Source organism: Mustela nigripes, chromosome 1 (genome assembly GCF_022355385.1).
Source record: "Mustela nigripes isolate SB6536 chromosome 1, MUSNIG.SB6536, whole genome shotgun sequence".
Lineage (NCBI taxonomy): Eukaryota > Metazoa > Chordata > Mammalia > Carnivora > Mustelidae > Mustela > Mustela nigripes.
In genome coordinates, this window is record NC_081557.1 from 9264144 (window position 1) to 9288703 (window position 24560).

The 24560-nt window shown below is 55.9% G+C and overlaps 1 protein-coding gene across 2 annotated transcripts; it reads right to left on the bottom strand.

The window, feature by feature from the left end:
- INCENP (inner centromere protein) lies at positions 1 to 23573 on the bottom strand. Of its 2 annotated transcripts, XM_059404149.1 has the most exons (19): positions 23411 to 23573; positions 20130 to 20280; positions 19630 to 19743; positions 17972 to 18771; positions 13900 to 13951; positions 13300 to 13354; positions 13114 to 13216; positions 12100 to 12151; positions 11540 to 11657; positions 11320 to 11454; positions 10818 to 10829; positions 7213 to 7322; positions 7007 to 7127; positions 6666 to 6788; positions 5481 to 5656; positions 5188 to 5272; positions 4861 to 4971; positions 3916 to 4066; positions 1 to 2405 (listed from the first exon to the last, which is right to left on the bottom strand). In XM_059404149.1, exons 2-19 carry the CDS (start codon positions 20267 to 20269, stop codon positions 2191 to 2193), a joined length of 2673 nt encoding a protein of 890 aa, XP_059260132.1. In that variant the 5' UTR covers positions 20270 to 20280; positions 23411 to 23573; the 3' UTR covers positions 1 to 2190. The 2 variants fall into 2 exon arrangements, with proteins under 2 accessions (XP_059260132.1, XP_059260140.1); XM_059404157.1 differs by lacking the exon at positions 10818 to 10829.
- Positions 23574 to 24560: the final 987 nt, after the last annotated feature.

Genomic DNA, 24560 nt, shown 5'->3' on the forward strand with positions numbered 1-24560 from the left:
TACAAGGTCAACACACAAAAATCAATTGTATTTCTATATACAGGAATGAACAACTGGTAACAAAAATTAGAAAAACAATACCATTTACTGTAGCTCCAAGAAAATAAAATACTAAGCTGTAAGTTCAACAAAACTTATACAGGATCTGTATGCTGAGACCACGAACCACAGACGGAAGCCCCAGATGCAAATAAACAAAGAGACAAGACACGTGATGGTTTAGAACACTCACTATCATATGTGAATTCTCCCCAAATTTATCTATAGATTTAATGTAATTCCAATCAAAGTCCTAGCAGGGCTTTTGTATAAATAGGCTCATTCTAAAATTTAGATGGAGAGGCAAAATTGATGGACAAGTCTAAATAATTTTGAAAAGGCAGAATAAAGTTAGAGGAGTCACACTGACAGATTTTTAAGATGGATACAAGCTACCGTAACTTTGATGATGTGGTACTGGTAACAGGAGAGACTCACAGATCAGTGGAAGAGAACACAAGTGCAGACATAGACCCATACAAAAACGGCTAACGGACTCTTGACAAAGATGCAAAAGAAATTCAGAGGAAAACAAAGTCTTTTCAACAAATGGTCCTGGAACCACTGAACATATAACCATATGCCCCCAAAACCAAATACACCAAAAACATAATCCTCATGCTTCAAAAATAATTAACTCAAAGTAGATCATAAACCTAAATGTAATATTGGTAGAACTATAAAACATGTAGAAGAAAATATAAGGGAAATCTCTGACAACTGGGGCTAGACAAAGATGTAGAAGATGGGACACAAGTTCAGTCCATAAAAGCAAAATAGTTGATCAGTCCTAGGTAAAGACACACTCGCCAACGGACTCCACACAAGTTTCTAGTCCAAGAGTATATGGAACCAATTTGAGCTGTGCACGGTATTTGAATGAACCATCCAATGTTATCTGTTTTTTTAAATGGGTGGAGTCCTTTTGAACTTCAGTCTATTGTGTATGCTCACTATTTCCTCATTTTCAAGTGCTCTTGAATTTAGCCTTTATTCAAGGGGGTCAGCAAAGCAGGGATCCTAGAGCAGGGGTCACCAAACTTCCTGTAAAGGACCATCGTATTTTCAGCTTGGGGGGCCATAAGGCCTCTGTTACAACTATTTAACTCTGCCCTCAGCAGAGCAGCCGGAGACAACAGATATTTGTTTCTATTAGGTGGGTTCCAGTGAAACTTTACAAAAACTGCCTGAGGTTTCATTTGGCCCATGAGGCCATAGTTCACCAACCCCTGTCCTAGAGGCTGGAACAGATGAGAAGGAGCTGAGCAGGCAGCTCTGGGGCACAACCACAGCCGCCAAGTGTCAAGCACTAAGCAATGAACGAGTAGCTGCCTGGACTGTTGGAGAAACCTCAACAGCTTGCAAGCACTGGTCCCAGCGTGGTTTCCGGAGACATCTTTCTAATCAGAATTCCTGCTTTAGCAGTGTGCACACCTTGTCAAGTCCTTTGACTATCCATGCAGCAAGGGTGGAGCCTGTGGGGCTAGGTGGCAGAGCTGTGTAAAGAGCCCAGTCCTCGTGACCTCAACCTCCACGTCTTTCCCACTGAACAAGCCTCCCTTTACAAGGAAGGAGCTCCCCAGAAAATAAGAAAGCTTATTTTAGCTTCACCTGCCCCATCATGCAGGTAACTGACTTGAGTCTCAGCATTGCCCAAGGACAGAATCAGAATCACCCACTGCGTCAGCATCTTGACATGGGAGACCCAGCTGACCTGGAAGCACAGCCCTTAGAAGAGTTCCTTGGCCCCCAGCCCACCAGTGGCCTGAGACACGGGGCGGCAGAGCCAGGGTCCGGGACATTCTGCCAAGCCCCCCCATCCCACAATACCCACAGCAGGCTTGAAGGAACAGACTTTATTATTCTAGCTCTCGAACACTAGAGGCTAAAATTCCGCTGAATTCTACCAACCTATTTACAGAGTGCTGTGTGCAGGCCAGGCGGGGCTGGGCTGGTTCTCCCCCAACCCCCAACCCAGTGCAGCCTCCAAACAGGCCTGGGCCCCGTTCTGCCTGCAGCACACAGAGGACATTTATATACACACGGCAACCCCCCGAGACAGAACACCAGGCAGGATGGCACCGAGCGACAGAGGGGCGGACAGGCAGACACACACACAGGGGCTGAGACCGCTGAGCAGGCCCGGGGGCCTCAGTACTTCTTCAGGCTGTAGGCCAGGCTGCTGGGGACCCTGGCACCCAGCAGGGGCGGCGAGTTCCAGACAGCAGAGCTGGTGCGCTTGTGGTAGCGGGGTTTGCTCTTTTTGAAGATGTCCTCCAAGTCCAGCGGGAGGATGCTTCCAAAGAGCTCGAGCAGGTTCGGTGGGTGGTAGTACTGGTGGATGATGGCCTGGCTTAGCTGAGTGCCTGCGGGGGGACACGGAGGGTCAGGTCACTGCCTTGGGGCTCCTCGTGAGTCTCTCCGACCCCCGGCCCCTTGTCGCCTTCTCCTTCTCCGCCCCAGCATGCCCCCAGGTCTGCCACACTGGCTCCTTTCTCGGGGCCCTCGTTCCCTGAAAATGCTCTTCCTGCTTGTTCCCACCGCCATCCTCTGGCAGCGTCACCTGAACACGGGTCCCCAGGTGCTCACGTGGGCCAGGCCCTGGGTCACTGCATGACCTCATTATCCCCACAGCCACCAGGGAGGCCGCTCCCTCATCCTCCCCATTTGATAAGGGTGAGACTTGCCCAAGGGCCCATGGCTAGTGACTGGGGGGAGCTGGGGTCTGGAGACCAGTCCAGCTCCAGAACGTAAGCACATACTGCCATCCCCGACCGCTGTGCTCGGGTGCTTCTCCCCCCTCCCCTGACCACTGCCACGTCCCGTGGCACAGGGAGCTCACCAATGGGGCCCCTGGGCCAAGGCTATGGGTGGCACACAGCCCTGTTAGGGGGTCCCTGGGGGAGGTCAGGAAGTGAAACATGCGCCTGGCACTTATAAACACTAACTCACTTCATCCTAAATAACCCTTCTCAGCAGGCATCACCCCCACTTCACAGATGAGAAAACCGAGCCAGGTTAAGCTGGTGAAGGTCAAGCACCATTAGGGGCCCCTCGGGCATGCTGACCCCCCTGCCTGCTGCCACCTCCCAAATGACCTGATGTCAGACGTTAAGGAGACTAAATCAGATTCTAGCCAACATGGAGCTCAAGCAAGGTGACACCAAAGCAAGCTGTCTTCTGGAGAGAGCTGACCCCTATGGGGCTCTGGGCCCTTCTCTCCCGGCAGTGTGAGACTGCATTCCACCCTCAGCCCAGCTCAGCTCACTCGATAAAGTGCCCACGGTACGCACGGGCCCCGCCCCTTTCCCAGTAGGCCTTGCACCCCAGTCTTCAGTGGCCTGGTCACCCTCACCCACGCTCCTGTCTAAACATCGCAGCTTGTCTACTCTGGGACCATATCCTGTTCAAGCGTCCCTGCCTCAGGTGTTCCCCAGCTGCCCGGAACTGCCAGCTCCAGTTCTTGGGGTGCTGCCTAAAACCTGTTAGCCCATCTTGGTGTTACTCCTACCCGAAGCTGCTTATTTGGGTCTACCTCCAGCTGGCCCATTGGGTAGGGCTCCAAGGGGGGGGCACAGAGCCAAGCGGGAACAGCCAGCACCAGGCCTGCGGGCAGCCAGCCATAATTTAACTCATTTCTTGAGAAGAGAGGCGCCCCCCACCGTCCCCAACTGGTCCTCAGATAAGCCCACTGGCTATACAGTGCCCGCCCTCCCCTGGCACATCCCAAGGTCCACCACAGGCTTGTTGGGCGAGTAGCCAGCCCATGGGTACAAGAGCCTCCTGGCACCCACAGCTGGCAGGCCACTATGTCCAGGATCCAAGATGTCACAAGAGAGGACCTAGGTCTCCTGAGGAACTCTGAGCCCTGCTTACCTCTGGCCCAGGTAGGGATAGGCTTCCGGGGATGGGCCTCGTCATCGGTGGAGTCGTCGCTATTCAGGTCCATCCCGTAGTTATCTGGGTTGATCTTGGGGGGGGGCCTGTGGCCCTGTGGCGTCATCTGATAGGAGGTACAAGCTGGAGACTGGAGAAGACGAACATGGCTGTCAGTTCCCCGGGCCCGCCTTCTTGCCTCTCTCACCGCCGAGGGCTGCTGGGGCTCTAGTCAGCACCTCTCATTTCATGGGGAGTAAGATAGGTTCAGAGGCTCACTTTTTAATTTTAAAAAAGTCATACCACAATGACTGTATCTTCCCTTTCCTTTCCTTTTTAAAATTTTTTTTCCATTTTATTTTATTTTCTTTCTTTTCAGTACTCCAGAACTCATTCTTTGTATCTTCCTTTTTCAAGTTAAAGTGCTTTGCAAACATTCTTCCTGGTCAGTGTGTCTCCAGCAGCCAGGAATATCCCCCTGGGAACCCCATAACTGGTGCTTACTTTAACCATCTGTTATAGATGAACATTTGGCTCAATGCATCCTCATAAGCTATACTGCAATGAAAACCCTTCCACGTACGTTGTTTGTAAGAGCATTATACTGTTACAAGGGCTCGTTACAGAAATTCTAGTACGAGGGGCGCCTGGCTGCCTCGGTCGGTTGAGTGTCCAACTCTTGATTTTGGCTCAAGTCATGATCTCTCTCCTGTAAGGGTACCTTTCTTTCACATTATACTCTCTAAAAGAATTTAGTTTCTTCTTCTTTTTTTTTTTTTCTTTTCATAACAAATTCCACTTTTAAGAGTAAGAAAGTGGTAAAAACAACTGGGCCACCTGTATCCTTCCTCCTTCTTCCGGTCCTAGTACATAGTCTGTGCCTCCAGCTACTGGGAAGGGAAGGACCAGGGACCAGAGCCTCTCCACTCGGGTGCCCGGCCTCACCTGCACATCCACAGTCACATTCAGGCCTTTGCTGGCCGCCGCCGCCGCCGCCCTGGCTTTCCTCTGCTGCTCCTCCTGCAGCCGCTCCTCGGCCAGGCGCTGCTCCTCTTCCTGGGGCGCGCAGAGGCCGGTGTCAGAGATCGAGTGTGTAGGCCGCGTGCAAGCCGCGTGCCCTCGCCCCCTCCCCCACGCCAACCCCACACAGCCAGGCAGGCGAGGCATCTGCTGCGCCGTGACCCCCAGGTCGGCCCGAGCTCGGCACGGACCCCACAGGAGCCCCAGGCCCGGCACGGACCCCACAGGAGCCCCAGGCCCGCTCTCCTTTACCTTCTTTTTCTTCTCCTCGAGCTCCCTCTGCAGCCGCTCCTTCTGCAGCTGCAGCGCCTTCTCGCGCTCCCTCTCCTGCAGCTCCCTGAGGACCAAGTGAGAGCCTGTCAGGGCTGGAAGCCGAGTCCTGGCCCAGTTCCCAGTACCAGAAGAGCCTGCCCTTTCGCAGACCCCAAGTGAAGGGGGCAGCCACCTTGGTGACAGCTGCGCGCGTCTCCCTTCCACACGCTCCCAGAAAGCAGGAGGCGCGAGGCCAGGACGCCGCCTGGGCCAGCGGGGCGTGGGCCCCTCACCTCTGGGCCTGGAGCCGCTCCTGCTCCCGCCGGCGCTCCTGCTCCCGCTGCTCGGCCAGCTGCCGCTCCTGCTCCCGCTGCTCCGCCAGCCTCTTGGCCTCGGCCACCCTGCGCAGCCGCTCCTGCTCCTCCTCCTTCTTCTTCTGCAGCTCTTGGTGCCGCCGCTCTTCCTCCTCCTGTGAAGGGAGAGCAAGGTCGGGGGCCTCGGGCCAGCCTCCGGCCGGCGAGGGGACGGGGCTGCAGGAGTGAGGACAGTGTGGGCAGAGCGCTGCTCCCTCCCAGCGGCGAGAGCCCGGGCAGAGCTCCACCAAGAATCACCAGGAAAAGTGCCTGCTGTGCAGCAGCAGAGCCGGCAGTCAGGGGCAGAGACCGGAGCCAGACCACCCACCCGCTGTCTGACCCCAGCCAAGCGGCTTAAGCTCTCTGGCCTCGGTTTCCTCATGAATAAATGGGGACAATAGTAATACCCACAACCTCAGGAAGTTGCCGAGTTCATACACCGAACATACTTCGATGTCTGGCATGTAGCAGATAATAACTAAACTGTAGTTATTTGGGGCACCAGAGTGGCTCAGTGGGTTAAAGCCTCTGCCTTCGGCTCAGGTCATGATCCCAGGGTCCTGGGATCGAGCCCCACATCGGGCTCTCTGCTCCGCAGGGAGCCTGCTTCCCTTCCTCTCTCTGCCTGCCTCTCTGCCTACTTGTGATCTCTGTCAAATAAATAAATGGAATCTGTAAAAAAATAAAATAAAATAAAAAATAAATTATAGTTATTTGTACTTAACCCCCTAGTGACAGATTTGGGTTCCCTGTCGTTCATCCGCACACCAACCCTATCAAGTAGATACCACTGTTACCAGAAGGACCTGAAGCCCAGCAAGGTCAAGTGACCTGCCCAGGGTCACACAGCTGCCAAGTGGCAGAGCCGAGACTGGAAGTCTGGCTCCAGGGTCTGTACGCTTAACTCTCGAACTGTCACCTCCACAGCAAACAGGAGGGAAGTGTCTGTCATCATCCACGTCTCCCAGGCATTTGCTGAACCTCCTCCGGGGCTGAAGCCACGGGAGCCCCCAAGACCAGCCCAACCAAGTGGGGTGCGCCCAGCGGTGCCGGGGGACTGAGGCACATGCCAGCCTTCCCCTCCCTTCCTGAAGCCCGAGCCCGGCGGCCCACCTGCCCTCATACCTGCTGGAGCCTCCGGAGCCGCCGCGCCTCCTCCTCCTGCTTCCGGCGCGCCTCCACCTCCTCCATCTTCTTGGCTGCTGCCTTCTTCCTGGCTTTCTCCTCAGCCAGCCGCTCCTCCTTGGCCTGCAGAGCCCACCCAGATGTGTCCATGAGCACACCCCTCCTCAGTCAGCCCTGCAGAACGGGCGCCGAACTCTGTGCCCCCTGCCCCTGCAAGACATGCTTGCTCCCCACGACCCAAGGGAGAGGCACCCGGAAGGCCCCCCCCGCCCACCCTGCTGGGGCCCACCAGGGTGCAGCCCAGCCCAGAGCGCAGCCACCCACCAGCCCGAGGCTCGCACCTTCTCAGTCTTCTCGTCGATCTGAGCAAACTTCTGCTCAATCTGCTTCTTCTTCTCCTCCTTCATCTGCTCCACCCGTTCCCGGGCCTGCAGCACCTTGCGGAGGCGCTCCTCGCGCTTCCTGCGGGCACAGGGCAGTGGTGGGGAGCCCAGCCGAGCGGAGCCGAGGCCGGGGCCGGGCCGGGGCCGGGAGGCAGAGCACTTACAGCTTCACCTCCTCCAGCCGCCGTCGCTTGTCTTCCTCCACCTTCTGCCTGCGGAGCAGCTCGGCCTCCTCCTTCCGCCGCAGGTTCTCGAGGCGCTGCCGCTCCTTCTCCTGGGGCGAGATGGGGTGGGGCGGGATGAGGCGGGGTGGGGGGGTAAGTGAGGCCCTGGTGCAGCAGGGGTGCCCCCCGGGCCCCTGCCAGACTGCTAGAGAGGCAGAGCTGCCCCCAAACATGCCTCCCTCCCCAATCAGATTGAAGTCTGCACAGTCCTTCCGGGGGGCCCTAAGGCCTCCTGATTGCCCTTGACTAAAACCTGCCACATCGCAGCAGCACAAAAATCGGGCTCAAAATTGGATCTAAGTTCTGATTACAACTATGTTAAAGTGCACTTACGAAGCGAAGGAAGGATAAGATCAGGAAGAGACAGACAGCTGTAGAAATTGCGGTTAACGTTCTACACAGGGCATGGTGGGTACACAATGTTCATCTATTAGTACTAGGCTGTCACTTTTATGCTATGTGTACACACACACAGACTCTTTTGTGTTTCTCAATATTTGAAAAAAATGGAATACAGCCAAATGCTAACAAAGATTACTATAGGCTGGGGAGATAAAATTAAGGATGGCAGTCTCTGTGATACAGGAACATTATGATTTTTGCCACTTTTTTAAAGTACTAGTTGGTTGTTCAGCAGAACAGTGCTGGGACCCTCCTCCTCCGCGTGCCCCCCGAAAGCCCGAGGCACAGCAGGGGGCAAGCACAGGTCACAGGTGGGGACACGGAGCACTCCCTGGCCAAGGACAAGAGTGGTACTTGCTCCCTGCCGGCCAGGGCAAGAGGGTGGTGGCTGGGACCTGGACCCCTTTCCTGCCTCCCATCAGGCTCTCTCACCTCTGGGCTCGGCCACCCAGAGGCCCCTCTCCCTGCATGAGTGACTGTCCGTTTCCCCTTGGCCTCTGCTCCTCACTGCAAATTTCCCACCTAGAAATCTGCGCCCAAGGTAATACGGCCCTAAAGATGGAGAGCAGGGCTCCTCCCGGTTGAGAGCAGACATTCCGCGCGGCCTCTCCCACTCAACGTGGCCATAAACGCCTGCATGGAGCAGCTGTGTGAGGGCTATGCGGGCAGACAGAGGGGGAAGAGCAGGCTTCGGAGCATCACCGAATCCACAGGAAGTTTATTATTTTTCCTCTCATCTAAACTCAATGAGGTCTGAAACCCCAAAGGGCCCTGTGCAGTGCAGACAGACAGAGTGTGGGAAAGGCCCTCTCGTTCTGGCTCGGGGCGGAAAGGGGACGTCTAATGCTCAGAGTACGCAGGAAGCCCGATCTTGGTTTGTCCTTTTCTACGTCCTCTCATGCCCCAGGCCATGAAAAACCCTGTGACAGTGGGGACAGCCGCAGTTAGAAGAACCTGCAGCGTCAAAACCCTGAGGGAGGAGAAGCTTCCCCTCCCTACTGCGGGGCTGTGATCCCGGAAGCTTGGGACAAGGCTGCCTGCCTCTCCCGCCCAGCAGCTGACTCCGGATGCGGCCGTGGAAGCACGAGGCATGGCAGGGTCATAAAGCCTCAGCTTCCTGGCTGGGAGGCCGAGAGGGAGAACCGCAGAGACAGGAAACGCACAGTATGGATGGAGAAAACAATACTGTCAGGTTGTGTGCGAATGCCAAGGCTCAGCTGCGAGAGGCAAACGCAGACACAGGACCCTGACTATCACACTGCTCTTCTAAAAATGTTTCGACAGTAGTCAGGTTCTTGAGACAACTGGCAAAACAGAAAATCTCAGCAGACAGAAGATCCAGAAAAAAAGGAAATTGGGAATTTGAGAGCTTAAAATACAGTAACGGAGATTAAAAAAAAAAAAAAAAACTCAGTGCCTAGGTCCAAGAGCAGAATGGCAAAGATAAGCAGTTATCAATAAACGTGAAAATAAGTCAATGAAACGCCATCTGATCCAAACAGAGAGAAAAAGCTACTGAAGAGAAACGAATGGAGCCCAAAGTACTGCGGGACACACAGGAAGGCCTGCCGCCTGCATGGGTGTCGTCGCCACCCACGATGGAGAGAAAGGACGTAATACTAAAACTTTCTTAGCAACAGTGGCTGCGAACACTCCACATTTGGTCAAAGATGTAACTCTGCAGGTTCAAGGTCACCCAGGCAGAAGTCAACTCCCATCCCCAGCTGTCCAGTGAGGAACACACCTGGGAGGCAAAGTTCACGTGGTACCTGGAGCACCCACCACCCTCTGTTCCTGCCCCAGGGGCTGAGCAGACTCCTGCTTCCCACAGGGCTCAGCAAAACCAGTTTTGTTCTGGAAGTCTGAGTGCTAAAATTGCCAAACACAGGTCAGGGAAACTGTTCTGGGCATTGTGAACTTTATAGGAGAAAGCAAGAATTGTCCGTGTCATAGAATCCGTGTGTGCCCTCTGTCCCATGCCTCCAACGTGGGCTGGGCTGTCCCTGCTCCCAGAGACCGCACTGAGGCCAAGGCAGCAGGGGAGAAAACCAAGCTTGTTGAGCCCCTTCTGCCTCCAGGAGCCTCAACCAAGCATTCTCTCTGCCTTTTACTCAAAATCACTTCGTACCAAGCCCTGTGCTGGGTACTTGGGACACAGGACTTCGGCACATCCATTTCTATGAAACGACCTTGATCTCATTCTGTAGCCAAAGGAAACTCAGCCAAAGGTTAGGAAAGGAGTCCGAGGTCCCTGTGACCCACTTATGCCCACTGTCTCCGAACATAGAAACGGCCCACCGGCCCCAGATGCTCAGCTGAAGGGGACCAGCTTCCTCGCAGGAGAGGCAAGTTCAGGGCCGACCTGTCTAACTGCTGGGAAGCCCCCTGATCTGTCTAGCCCGAGGTGCTCTGCTAAGAGGCAGAAGCCCTGCTAGCAGTAGGCCCTTCAAAGCACCAGTGGGAACCAAGGAGACCCCAGGAAGCCAAGACTCCAGGCTAAGCCGATCCTGGCTATCTGGGGCTCCTTCCTCAGGGCCCGTGGCCCGGCTCAACTCTGAGGTATCTGGGAAGAGAACAGCTTCGGTGGCCTTCTCTCCAGAGGCTGCTATTGGCAGTTCCACGGCTACGCCCACAATACTCAGCCTTGAGCTCTGGCTTCCCCCATAGCTCCGCCCCTCAGGGCAGTAGCGAAGGTCTGTGACCCAATCCATCTTGGTGGCTCTGGGGACCAGAGACAACCTATCTGTTCTCTTCACAGCCCCAAACCCTGAGGGGGAGCCCAGGGCTGGGGAGTAGGGAGGGAGGTGCTGTGGGGAAATCCAAGCTGTGGCCCCCGCCAACGGCCGCAGGCCGCACCCCCTCTGCCCCACCCCTGGCTTCAGGGAGGTTCTGAGATCAACGTCCGTCCTCCCGGGAGCAGAGACAAGGGCAGAGAGGATGGGGCCTGCACGGGGAGGGCACCCGGAAGGGCTGAGCGTCTCCAGGCAGCCACCCAGCGCCTCCGGCTCCCCCACCCCCTCGGCCGCACCCCTCCATTTCCCAGTTAGTGCTTCTACACACGCTGGTGGGTTTGCAGGAGGAGGGCTAAGCAGGTAAGTGCTAGGGGGAGCTAGGTTACCGGGACAGGAAAAGGCTTTACTTACAACGAAGCTGCACTGTGGGGAAGAGGAGACAAGGAAAAAGCCAGGAGTTAATGGCAGGCTGGGGGACACCCTGAAAGCCGGCCACCCTCTTGGCCATGCCAGCATCGGTGTGGGGCCCGCAGCCTCTCCTCAGCAGCCCCCATCCCCAGCGAGCACAGCGTCCACGTGTGTCTCTCACCTTAACTACTCAAGCCCCCAGAGTGGGCGTGGGGATGGATGGTCATGGCCATGGCCAGCTACGCCACTTCTACTACTTCTCAGCCCCGCAGCCAAGGCCCGGGTATCATGAGCAGCCAACTAAGCCTCTAAGCCGAGGTGCAGAGCCCAGGGAGCAAGGACAGTCCTCCAGTGGCCATAGAGGAGGGAGCTGGCCCTTGGCCAGGGCCAGGTCTCGGCTGCCTTGGTCCAGACCCATGCTCCTCCCGGCAGCCGAGGGGACTGGAGCCTCCGGCCGCACCAGCCGGCTGGAGCAAAGCTCGGCCAGGGCCACCGGCTCCCTCACCTTAGGGTCCATGCGCAGGGGAGTGTTGCGCTTGATGAAAGATTTCATGACGCTGCTGCGGGGCGCCGAGGTCGGGGTCATGAGCATCTGGTTCCTCTGCACGGTGTGCAGGAAGGTCCGGAGGGGCCGCACCACCTTCGGGAGGGGACCAAGGTAAGGACAAGGCCACGGGGGGCAGGGCACCGAGGGAGGGAGGGAGGGTAGGCAGGCGCCTGCTCACCTTGCTGGCAGGGCAGGGCGGGGAAGGGGTCTTGCTCCTGGGGGCCTGCAGCTCCTCGTCCTCCAGCTGTGGCTCCTCCTCCAGCTCACTGACCGCCTGCTTGTAGCTGCGCTTCCTCCTGCCGCAGCGGGGCGAGAGGCGCGGCGCAGGGCTGAGCCCAGGACCCTCCCCAGAGCCCCAACCTCACCCTGTAAGAGGTCCCCCATGAACAGAAGTGGGCCCAGCACAGGGTGCCCGACTAAAAAGCTCTGCTGAGGTGGGGTCTCCCTGACCAACTCTCTGCTGCCCAGAGGAAGGGAAGTGGCCTGTCCCAGGTCACACAGCCAGGAGGGTGCAGAGGACAGGGTCTGGGATCGGGTCATCCACTCCCGGACCAGGTCTGTGTCATCGCAGTGAGCCAGCTCCTTCATTCAGCCAGAGTACTAGGCCCCCTCACCTCCCCGCTGAGAGGAAACCGAGGCCCCCAACCCCATGCCCACCCTCCCGAACAAGGACTCCAGTTTCATGCCCCTCTGGGCCCTTCAGAATTGTTGCCTGCAAGGCCCTGACTGGATGCAAACCTGACACTCTGGGGGCGCTCCTTGGGGCCATCTGCTTGGTCAGTCTTGGGCTCTGTGAAGAGAGCAATTTTGGTGAGGCCGCAGGGTCAGCTTGGAGGGGCCAGCCCCCCCACCCCCCGCCCCAAGCAGAAGCCACGGCAGGGGCAAGGCTCTCTTCCTGGAAGACCCCAAGGTGGCCAGTGGCAGACACCATCAGCCTCAGCACCGAATGGCCTCAAGACATCTGGGGACATCCGGAGCCCAGCATGCTATGCCCTGCCCGTGGACTCCCTCACCCCCCAGCCTGGCCCTGTGACAAGAACGGCAGGACAGTCCTATCGAGGTGACCCCAACCATGTCTCTCCTCCAACACTGAGAGTTGGTGGGGGTGGGTACACTTCAGGAGCAGAAGCCTGTGGAAACTGGAAACTCTAACAGACCCCTCACCCGGCTTCGAAACCGCACTCCTCCAGGGCCTGTGGGCCGGGGCTGGCATGCCGGGAGGAGGGAAGGGCTCCTCACACGCGGTGTGGGGGTAGTACCTTCTGTTTCACTGCCCAAGGAGAACAAGCATCTCCCCCTCCTGCTTAATACTCTCCCCCAAAGGGACCTTACAGCTCACCCATGGGCTGCAGGGCTGGCACGGCCCTTGTCCCTGACCCCCGCATAAAGCTGGGAAGCCATATTCAAAGACCTCATAGTTCTCATGCTCTTCCCACCGAGAAGACATAAGCCAGGCCTTGGACGCCCGTGGCAGCTAGTCTGGGGGTGCCAGAGCCCAGAGCTCTCCTGTCCTCTTCACACAGGGGACCCACAAAGGTGAGAAGTGAGCCAGCGGCCAAGACATAACAAGGCCAGGTGTTCACACCCCAGCACAGGGTTCCCCCCCACTGCCTCCAGGAGGGGGGGGCACAAGACTCTGACAGACAGACAGAGTGAGGCCAAGGCCACCAAGGCCAGCATGGTCCTGGTCTCGTGCTGGAGCTGGACCAGCACGCGGCCCTGGAGCTCACGTACTTGGCAGGTCAGACTCACCTTGCTGCCCTTCAGAGGGCGTTTCCTGGCCACCAGCCACAGGTCGCGAGCCAGGTGTGCTAATGGCAATCTTGGTGGCACTGCGGGACGTGTTCTTCAGGACCTGAGGGAGAAACCAAGGCTTTGGGGTCTCACCTGGGACTCCCAGGCCCTTGAGCGCTCCTCTCCCTGGCCTGCTCGCCTTACCTCCGGTTCAGCTGTCTCCACGGGCTCAGCCTCCTTGCCGGGCTTCTGCTCAGGGCTGAAAGCAGAGCAAGAAGCATGTGGGACGCGCCCAGCCAGCCTGGGTCCTCCTCACAGGAGCCCCTCCCCCCCCATCAGATGCACTGGCCTGGGTCCCAAACCCACAGTGCCAGGCAGGCCAGGAGGACAGTAGCCAGAGACAGCAGCTCCCTGGAGTGGCTGCCGCCTGGGCAGACGAGGATGGTCAGCTTCCGAATTCAGCTGCATTGGGGATGTCAGCCCCTTCCCGGCTCTACCCTAATCCCGCATGTCCCAATAAGCCACTGTCTCTTGTGTCTTGTGAGGCCACTTTTCCATTCACAGAAGGGCCAGCAGACCCTTTGGATTTGCCAACCCATGAAGCCCACGCCCCTAGGGTAAGGCTTGGAAGAGTCAAGGCCAGGCCAAGGCTGACAAATGTGTGCGGCTACAGCCATAGGCTGTCCCCACCAGGAGGGAAAGCTCAGGCACAGGAAATGCTTCTAGCCTGAAGCTCACGTACACAGAAATCCATGTACCCTGCCCAGCCCTGGAAAGGTCCCCAAGCCCTAGAACTGAACTCACCCAACTTTCTGGGGCACCTCAACATTCAGGAGCCTCTCCAGGTAACTGTGACCTGAGGGGAAAACAAAGAACGAATGATGCCTCAGAAACTGGCCAGGTGCCACTCCAATAGGCCCAGAGAGCCAGGTGCTGGTTGGGGCTTGGCTTCCCTTCACCAGACCCAGACCTTCTCCACCTAAGAAACCTTTCTCTTCACCAGACCCAGGCCCTCTCTACCTCAGAGACCTTTCTCACTAAACACAGACCCTCTCCATCCCAGAGACCCCAGCCTTCACTGGGCGCAGAGGTCCTGAGCACATTCTCCCTGCTCCTAGTGCCCTCAGTAGAGCTGTTGTCTTATGTCTCCTACTACTCCCTAGCTGGCAACCTGCCCATCTGAGGGCAAGTCTTGGCTCCTTCACAGGCCTAGGAGTATCTAGTGACTATCTGATTCCAGGCCCCCAACATCCAGCATGGGGCCCAACAAAAAGCAGCTCATTCATTCAGCAATTATTCTTTGAGGGCCTACTATGTACGAGGCCCTGAGCCGGGCCCTGGGGACCCAATGGTGAACAAAACAAACAGAGCCACTCTCCGGTCTACAGAACCATCAAACGATGCAGTGAAAGACGGGTGGTATGTGTGACGACAGGAAAGAGCAGAGGATTTTGAAAGACTATAAGGGGGCCAGGACCTGAGCTGGTCTGGGGGCTGGGACATGAAGGAAAACAAGGACACGACGGGGCAGGGTTGGCAGGGAGAAGGATGTCCGGGTCAGTGGTTCCCAAAGCGTACTCTCGGATCCCTGGAAGTCAAGTGCCCAACCCTTTCAGCCAGGATCCGTGAAGTCCTGTTTCCACTGCAACACAGAAACAATTTTCCCTTCTCGCTATGCTGGGGTTTGCCCTGAAAGAGCAAAAGCAATACTAGGTGAGACTGCTGGAGCGTGAGCGCTCAACGGAAGTCACGAAACCAGCTGTACGCCACACTCAGCACAGAAATGTTTCCCTTAAGAATGTCCTCAGTGAAGGAGTAAAAACTATGAATTTTATCAAATCTAAACTTAAGTGTGTGTCTTCTGAACCCTCTGTGTGGAGGGTGGAAAGTCTGCACAGTGCCCTCTGGTGCACAGCCCTGTCTCTGCGGAAAGTGCCCATGTTTAAGTACCCAGCTCAACTAGCCACTTTTTCACAGAACTATTTTTCATTGAAAAGGCAACTGGCAAACCATGGCTATTCAGTCTTGGATAGTTGGCAGTACCCAAGTACTGCCACTCCAGGGAGCTGCTGGCTCTGGCTACTGTCCTCCTGGCCTGCCTGGCACTGTGGGTTTGTGACCCAGGCCAGTGCATCTGATGGGGTAGGGAGGGGCTCCTGTGAGGAGGACCCAGGCCGGCTGGGTGTATCTTAAAAAATGAAGTGAGCCTGTCACTTAATATGAAACAATAAATATTTGTTGCCAACAATTCAAAAAACAAGGCCCCCCCCAAAAAAGGCCAAAAATAGAATTTTGAAAATATGTATGCACTACCATGAGCTTCATAGCTTCCCAATACCTAAAGACTTTTCTGGTAAGATCAGAAAGCAAATATGCTCCTTTTGAAGAAACAGATGATAAAGGGTGTCAACATTTAGAAGATCCACATAACTCAGTAACACAGTATGCACGAGGTTACAAAATCAGACATGGCTAAAAGTTCCGTTCAAAGTGGAAGACAGACCAGGGTGGGATCAAGGATAGTTTCTGATTCTCCACTGCAATGAGCTTCTAAGAAGCCACCACTTGTGTTAAGAATGCACAACATTATCTGGAAAAAAAAAAATGAATGTGCACAATTATCTGAAAAGACTTTTAAAGTACTCCTCTCTTTTCCAACTACGTATCTGCGTGGGGCCAGCTTTTCTTCATAGGCTTTAACCCAAACAACACAAGCCAGCAGATGGGAGTACAGAACCCAGATGCATCTTTTCGAGCCACACATGCAAAAGATCTGCAAGACGTAGAGCGTGCCCAGTCTCCTCCTTACAGTTGTTTTAGAAAAGAGTTACTTATTCTATTCATTAAAAAAAAAATCTAACATCAATAGACAATGGGCTTTTTTTCATATCAAAGTATTGAATAATATTCTTAATCTTTACTGTCGAAATAAGTAATAGGACTACAGAGAATATAACATTCAATAGTACTGAAACATTTTACATCCCTCAGATTTAGTTTCTAATATGGTAGCTATCAATGGAAAGAACCCTCATCATCAGAAGCTCTTTGGGGTCCTCCATAATTTTTAAGACTGGAAGCAGCTGCTTAGACCGAAAGTTGAGAGCTGCTGGTCTAGGCGGCAGGAACAGCACCTGCGAAGGCCGTGAGGCCCGAAAGGGCGGACTTTCCTGAGGTGACGCTGAGAGGCAGTCGAAGCGAGGCCAGGCAGTGCCCATGGGCATAAGGGAAGGCGGGAAGAAGAACAAAGGGCTGGAGCAGCAAACTTGAGGCACGGAGAGAAGAGCAGCAGGACCCTGCTTCCGGGAGTGTAGCGGGGCCTGGGACAGAGCCCACCCGCAGTCACAGGGGGGGCCTGCTGCCACCTGCGGGGGCCAGCAGCCTTATGGCTCCCCTCCTCGTCTCCCATCCCAGCTCAGCGCTCGCTGAGGGAGCCGAGGGATGAGGAGACACCACGTGATGCACCTTCCACCAGCGCAAGGACTCCTCTGGAATGTTAAGTGCCATCTCCAAGCCATTCGGGCCTCGGGCCAGGTGTGGTGGCAGGGAGAGGGCATCAGTCCTGGCCAAGGGACGGATGGGCTGTTCCCCAACACAGCGGTGGTTGGGGGACCCCAAAGAGGAGCCTGGCCCAAGGAGCAGGACCCTCCAAACACGCTGAAGCAGGCTCTGCCTAACTACGTCCCACCCCCCCTACCCCCCTACCCCCCCACGCCAGCCCAGTGGCTCCCTCTGGCCAACGCGCACCAGGCCAAGAGCGCAGGGAATGAATGCCCCTGCCCGGCAGCCCCTCGCCTCAGTGCCCCACCTGACTTCCAGGGGTGCCCCCCACCCCGCCCCCGGCAGCACCAGGCCCCTTCACGGGCAGGCCTTCCTGTCTCACTTCCCCACGAGCCCGCTGCAGGCATTTCCCGCACCTCCAAAATTAACAAGCCGCACTCAAATCCTGACATCAAGGCTGCTTCTGGGGGAACACAAACTAAGACAACCCCCCGCAAGTTGCCTGTCAGCCAAGCTCCAGAGCCTAGGCATCAGGAAGGCCTCCAGGAAGCCTCTCTTCCTCACTGTTCCACACCCTTGCAGCCCAATTCAGGTCAAGGTCAGCCTTGCCACACCCAGATGGAGCTTCAGGAACTCAGGCCTTCTGCGGTCTTACGGTTTAAGACTGACGGAGCCGGTACCCTCCCCTCGCACTAAGATGAGGTCCAACACTCAAGGCAAGTGGTTCTCACCATTCAGCGGACGGGAAAACTGAGGTCCTGAGAGGCTGTGCCCAAAGTCACCGAGGCTCCGTGTGACTCCAGGGCTTCCCTGCCAGGTTTCCCCATCTCCCTCCTTCCCCTCCTCCTCCCACGTCAAGGTGGACCAGCCCCGCACTCAGAGTGCGGAAGACTTGTCTAGAGTCTCTCTCCCACCCCCGTCCCGGCTCTAGAGCCTCTGTGGGAAGAAAGTGGAACACACTGGCTCTGGATAAAAGACCTAGGTTTGAACCTCAACATTGGCCATTAATCACAGGGACACTGGGGCCAACCTCCCTGGACCTCAGTTTCCTCATCTGTAAAATTAGAGTGTCAGACAAGATTGGCGCTCTCCAGTATGGGAGCCACTAGTTTAAATCTAAATTAAGTAAAATGTAATAAAACTGAAAATTCAGTTCCTCAATCACACTAGCCACTTTTGGGGGAGCTCAACAGCCACATAGGGCTAGCAGCAGCTATGGTAGGGGACAGCAGACATGGCACATTTACTCGGCTGAGGAAAGCTCTAGGGACAGCGCCTTGCTAGATGGTTCCCCGGAGCTCCTCTGGCTGAGCCAGGCATCAAGGACCCTCCACTGCGCCCCGACCCGCTGCGGATCCCCACGCCCCAGACTCACAGATGATGCGGGCCGAGGCCGCCGGCTCTTCCGCCGCTTTCTTGCCAATCCTTCTGCTAGACCTGCGGACGGGTTTCTCCTTCCGGTCCACCAGCGAGTACTTCTCGGCCAGCGACACCTGGCAGCCAGGGGAGGACGGCGCGATCAGGCTGCGCCGCACTGACTGCGGGTCCACGCGGGTGCCCGTGGGCGTGGAGCAGTTGTCCGGCAGGATGGGAGCCAGCACCCGCTCCTGCCACGGGGACGCCAGAGAGCCCGACAGGTCCTGCGGGCCGGGAGAAGCCTGCGCGATCCTGAGCTTGGAGGCTGACCGGCTTGCTCCGACCCCTCGGCCCTTGGGGTCCTGGGGTGTGGCCATTAGGGAGGTCACGGTGACAGATTCCAGTCTCCCGGCCTCTGGTTTCTTGGGGGTTGATTCCTCTTCCGACATGGAGATGCTAGGGGAGGCAGGAGCTGCGGCTGGAGGGGACGGAGTCCCAGGAGGCGACTGGGCAGACTTGATCCCGCGGAGGTGCTGCTCGGCGCTCCGGCGCTCGCTGACGCTGATCTCCACCACCGGCACCAGCTGGCCCTCGGCCGGGCTGTTCGTGGGCTTCTTGGTCAGCGCTGTGGGAGACTCGGGGCTGGACGAGGGGGCAGCGGACGCCGCGGTGGCCGCTACCGCTGCGGCCGCGGCGCGGGTCATCCGCCGCAGGACAGAGCCGTTCTCGCCCACCACCGTGGCCAGCTTCTCCACCTTGTCCTTGCTGCGGAGGTGCCGGGAGCTCAGCTGGCTGCTTCGGGTTTTTCTGCGGGACAACCTGCCGGAGGCAGCCGGAGCAGAAGCTGAGACAACCCCACACGGCAAGGGGCACCCCACAATCGAGCAGGGGCACACCCATCTCCCCAGGAGCCACTAGCTTGCATGGAGTATGACTCAGAGGGCTGGCAGGAGGAAGACCAAGGCCAAGCACCAGCCGAGACCGCCAGCTGCTCCTCTCTGAGCCTCAGCCGCCTTACCTATAAAGCTGGGACAATGCCAGACCGGACAGAACTGCTGGGAAGATTAAACTCACACAAAGCTCCCGCTGACTGAGATCGCACTGTGCCACGCATCTAGTCATGCTGTCGCTAAATCCACAAGAAGACTCTGAGAGGCGGGGACCACCCTCCTCACCTTAGAGACAAGCAAACTGAGGCTCAAAGGTAGAAAATTAACCCAGCCGAGAAGGGGCAGAGCTAGGGTGTGTGCGTGAGGGACTACCTGACCCCAAGACCCAGCCTCTCTCCCCCAGGACACTGCAGTCTGTAGTCATGTCCATGGGCATCGTCAAACCCAGCAACAGGAGGAACCCTGGTGCACACCTCTGGTTCCTTGCTCCCAAGCAGAGAAGTTTGGATTCTCTTTTTTCTCCCACCTCTGGAAATCCTTCCCATCCCCCAAGACCCAGAACACACACAAACACACACACTCACACACGCACGCTCTGGACTCCACAGTCTAGGGGTCTTCGGTCACGCTTTATTTCCCTGGGACATTCTACCCCCCAGCATGGCCCTCATGGTATCCACCACTACCCCTGCCGGCCTCTGCTCCCCATCAATGCCCGCGAACCAATGCCTCCCGGCGGGCGCCAAGCCTCCACAGACCCCACCTGCCCAGCTGACCCTCCTCGCACCTTTTCCGGATGGGGTCTCTGTTTTCATCCTGAACATAGGAAACCCGTCTCTTCTTCCGTCGGTTCTTCTGAGAAGGTGTTTTGGGCATCAGCTCAGGCTCCTTATTGAATTCTCTGTTTGGTACAAGGACAATGATGTTCGAAGCTGCCCCAGAACCACAAGCTCCCTGACCCAGCCTGGCCCCACCCCTTTCCTGGCAGGGACAGGTTGAGCCCGGGTGACCCACACCAGGCTTTGTAGGCCACCTGCAAGCCCCCTGCCAGGCATTCGGGGCTTCGTTCCAGAGACACAGAGCGGAGCAAGGCTCCCAGGCGAGCCTCTGCAGCCCCATCCTGAGGCCTAGCCCAGGACCACCTCCCCTTCTTCCCATTATCCTAGGGGAGCCCCCAGCACACCTTGCACTCTGGAGGAAACCCTGGCAGCCTGTCTTGCGGGTCAGGTAGGGATGAAGGCTGCTGTGCTCCCAAGGCTCCTCCTGCCAGCACACGCCTGCCGTTACCTGGTGAACATGCGCTCGGCCTCCTCCTTGATCTCTTCCAGCCACACCAAGTCCTTATTGTCCACACTGCAGATGAACTCCATGAGCTTCTGGTCGCATAGCTCCAGCAGGTGAATGGGCCCTGGGGCTGTCGACCCCATGGTGGCGCTGGCTGGTGAAAGCGAACAAGAAGCCCAAGGGCTCAGGGTTGGAGGCTAGGAGCTCCCCCAGGGGAAGAGCCTGCCCGGGCCCAGCTCCCATCCTCAGCCACAATCACCCAATAACTGAATCAGATCCCCTTCCTGCTCACAGCCACCCCCACAGGGGCAAAATCCCAAATGCCAATCCACTAACCACATTTTAGCAAAAAGGAGGGCCCCCCTTCTTGCTGTTCAAATGCCTTCCCAGCTGACCCCCCAACCCCCGGCCCACTATCCCCTTAAGTCCACACTTCCCAGCCAATTCCGGTAGCAACAGTCCTTACAAGTGGCCTTTTCTGGGGCTTAGAATGACAAGACATGGCCAACTGCTTTCCTGGATCAGGGAGAAACTGCAGGCAGCACAGGGCCCCTCTCTACCTGCACAACCTCAGGCGTGTGGGCTCTCCTCTTACTACCTAGGGGTGAGCAAGGGCTAGACACAGCCACCCTGAGCTACACACAAGCTGACCCTTGGCATCAGGCCAAAGAACATCAGCTCTAACAGCTTCTTCAAAAGGTCAGTGAACAGAGAGTTCTGCATTCCACGGGAGTTGGTAAGAAAGTAGGGGTTCAGAGACACGCTCCTCTCCAAAGAGCCCCCTACCACCTTCTCCCTTAAACTGAAATGCCCTAGAAATGAATGAGAGAGAATGAGGGGACTGGATAAACAATGTCTTAATTTTCAGAAAATACAAAAAACACACACTCAATGTCTCTTCATTTCTAAAACAAACCAGCAACTCAGGTATCCTCCTTAAGGCTCAGTTATAAAATCATCATCAAAGCCCCAGGCCAGGAAGAAGTGTTCATTACAGTCACAACAGGCGCTCAGTAAACATCCTTACAGGGGAATGAATGAGTGATGGACATCAGCCATCATAACAGACGGCATGTCTCCTCTCATGCCACGACAATGACCCACCACCCGATCTACACCCCTAAAAGCAAGAAACTGCAGAGCTCAGTCTCCCACTGAAGATGGAAGCCCCTGGTTGGGACGTCTGGGTGCCACAGTCGGTTAAATGGCTTGGTTTTGGCTTGGGTCATGACCCCAGGGTCACTCTGCCCTCAGCTGGGAGTCCAGAGTTTCTCTCTCCCTCTGCCAGTGCCCCACTCTGCACAAGTTCTCTTTCTAATAAATAAATATTTAAAAAAAAAAATTGAAGCTCCCAGAAGAAGGTTCTAAATCACTGATCCCTTGACACCTCATAGAGCTTAACACCAGGCCCTGTTGCAGCTTCACAAGACTTCCTGGGGTCTGATTTCCAGGGCACGCTAGCCTTTGTTCCTCAAGCAAGATCTGTCCTCCGTCTGGAAACTTCGGTCTCCGATTTGTACCTGCATCTCAGCAACACAGGAAGGACCCGACCACCACCAAGATCCCATCTAAAGATTTCAGTTCTCTGCAGGGCACTTGGGTAACTGTGTATCTACCTGTTCACTTACTGCCTGTCTCTGCCCACTAAACATTTGCTCCCCCACTTGTAAGCCTTTGTCTGTCTTGCTTGCAGATGAAAGCCCAGAGCCTGGCACAGTGCCTGGCATAAACGGACTACTTATTGAATGAATTAATTCATCTGTCAGTTCTACACCTAGAAATAAACGTCCTATAGGTACCTCTCCGCCCAGGCAACACACAGGGAAACCATTCGACACAGGTTAGGGCACGCCATACACAGGTTAGGCTCCTGCTCCTAGATGCCAGGAGCAGCCCTAATCAGGGTAGGGCCAGTTAGGAAGGACTGCAGAAGCTTTGGGCAGTAACAGCTCTGAAGCCAGCCGATCACAGGCATGGCCTCTGTGCTGCCATCCCTCCCCTCAGACCCTCTGTCCCAGAGCTCAGCCCTGGCCAACTGCAGGACCCCAGTTCCAGGCCAGGAAAGAGAAAATTGTTTAAAGAAGCCAAAACCAAAACAAAGGTTCGCTGAAGAGCCACAGCAAGCAACACTATACTATCTTTTTTCTTTTTTAAGTAATTGCTCAAAATAGAGTTGGTGAGAGCTTCTTTCACAACGTGCAAAAAAGGTGTTTATTTAGGCTTCTTCCATGATAAAGGTGGTTTGTTTTTTGTTTTTTGTGTTTTTTTGAGACCTCAGCTTGGCTCTTTAAAAAGGGTCACTGTAAGTTAGAACAGAGAGATGACTCTAAGAAAGGATCAGTGTACCACAGAGGCTCCTGGAAAGAACAGTAAGAAAATCTCTTCTGACCGTGAAGAACCTGTGTGCACAAATCAGGGCAGCCAACATCCCACCAAGGGAGAAGGGAGCGCACCTTCCTCTCCCAGTGCTTCCCTCACACCACCCACGAGACAGGGGCCCGTTTATTGAGGTGCAGGAAGTGGAGCACTTAACCGTCTACCACACCTCAGCGATCATAAATAGCTGCTCCCACGTACTGAGCCCTGCCTCAGTGCTCAGGTAGAGCATCATCCCATTTACCGCCCACCATGATCTCAAGGACACCCGTGTGCAGATGAGGAAACTGAGGCAAAGAGAAGTCGAATTCCCCCAGTAAGTCAGGGGCGGGGCCTGGATTTAAACCGTGCTCCTGACCACAATCTATGCCGCCGGCTCGATTTCAGTCTTTGAAGGGTGGGCGCCCGGTTTGGGCCTGGACACCCGCAGGGAAGACCACGGCGGCGGGATGGAACCGAACCGCTCGCTGACTGCGAAAGTCCTTGCGGAGGGACAAATGAGGGGCGGCCCTGGCCTCCGGAAATAGTCAATTTAAAACGTTGCTTAGCTGGTGGGGGAGGTGTTGAGCGAGGGTTAACTGTACAGAAATGCCATCTGGCATAATCCCGGGTTGGTGTGCGTTTCATGTACGTGCAGGTCAACAAAGGGTCTCCAAGCACAAAACAAGGCACCCGACCGGAAAGGGGGAGGAATATTATTCTTTCGGAATCTGATGACCTAGGCGGAGGATAAGGGGTCATCTCAGGCCCCAGGACCAAGGCAGATCACCTCGCCACCTGAAGAAGTGGCCCGTGCATTTCCAGGCCGCGGGGCGAAGCGGGGGGTGTCACACCCCCGGTCCGGAGTTGCCGAGAGGGTAGAGAACCGCCAACCACCCCCAGCCCCGCCGGCCGCCCCGCGCACTCACTCGACTGCACCGCGTCTGCTAAGGGCTGCTCCGATCCAAGTCCGGCGGCCTCCCTAGCAGAGCCCCCGGCCGGCCCAAAACTCTCGGCTCTGGGTCTCCAGGGCTCACCGCTTCGGAGACGCTATGGGGCCGCGCAGCGCGGCGAAACCTCCGAAATTTCAAAACTGAAGATTCGACCAATCCCCGGCGAGTTTGTCTAGACGCTACAAGACTCTAAGCCAATCAGATAAGAGAAAGCGCGAGCCCGGCCACCTATTAGCTACGTGGGTTGGCAGTCTGCGGGACTAAGGGGAGGGGAAAGGAAGGGCTGAAACTTTAACCTGCTCAGCTTCCGGGAGCGACGGCAGGCGGCGGAGGGAGGAAGTCGCGCCCGGCGGTGGATGCGCGCGCACGACCCCTCACGCCGGAACTGCAAGCCCCAACATGCACTGCGAGGTCCCGCGGGAGGCGGGGGAAGTCGTTGAGGAGGGGCGGGGCATCGGTGCGGCCGGACCTCTGAACCCTGCTTACATCGCGGGAACCTTAAGCTTTGCAGTTTCTTGGTCTAGTTCTCTTCTTCATGCTGGATGGCATCTATCTGACCTCTGCCATTTTTGAGAATTTAAAAGGATATTCCTTATAGAGCGCGCCAGACTTTGTGTTGCTCCAGAGCCCAGCAGCCTGAGTCCTACCTATACTGGCCCTTGAGTGTTTCTTTGGAACAGTGTTCTCAACCCCAAATGGCAATATTACCACATCGAGAAATTTCTTTAGTCATTCACTTTACTCTGAGTCAGGGTTGCCAAAGCAATTAAATCTGGAAGAGGTACTCATCACCTGTGTTCATTGCTGCAGCATTATGAATAATAGCCAAGAGGTGGAGGCAGTCTAAATATTTATCAGTTGATGACTGGATAAAGAAAATGGGGCATAGGCATACACTAGACTATTGTTCCCCAGCCTTGCAGGGAAAAAAATAAAATAAAATGCTGTCATCTGCTATGACACAGTGAACCTTAAGGACACGATGCCAAGTGAAATGAGTCAGTCACAGAAAGACCAACATTTCATGATTTTGCTTACAAGAGGTATCTAAAGCAGTCAAACTCTTAGACACAGAAAGTAGAGTGGTGTGTTTGCCAGATGCTGGGGAAGAGGAGGGGAGAGGGGA

What these genes read in the sequence shown, in the direction of transcription:
- INCENP (XM_059404149.1), bottom strand. Translation starts at nt 20,269, where the DNA reads ATGGGGTCGACAGCCCCAGGGCCCATTCACCTGCTGGAGCTATGCGAC. An exon ending in GAGCGGCTCCAGGCCCAGAG is followed by an intron (nt 5,273 to 5,480) that starts GTGAGGGGCCCA and finishes CTTGGTCCTCAG; the next exon opens with GGAGCTGCAGGAGAGGGAGC. An exon ending in TCGAGGAGAAGAAAAAGAAG is followed by an intron (nt 4,972 to 5,187) that starts GTAAAGGAGAGC and finishes TGCGCGCCCCAG; the next exon opens with GAAGAGGAGCAGCGCCTGGC.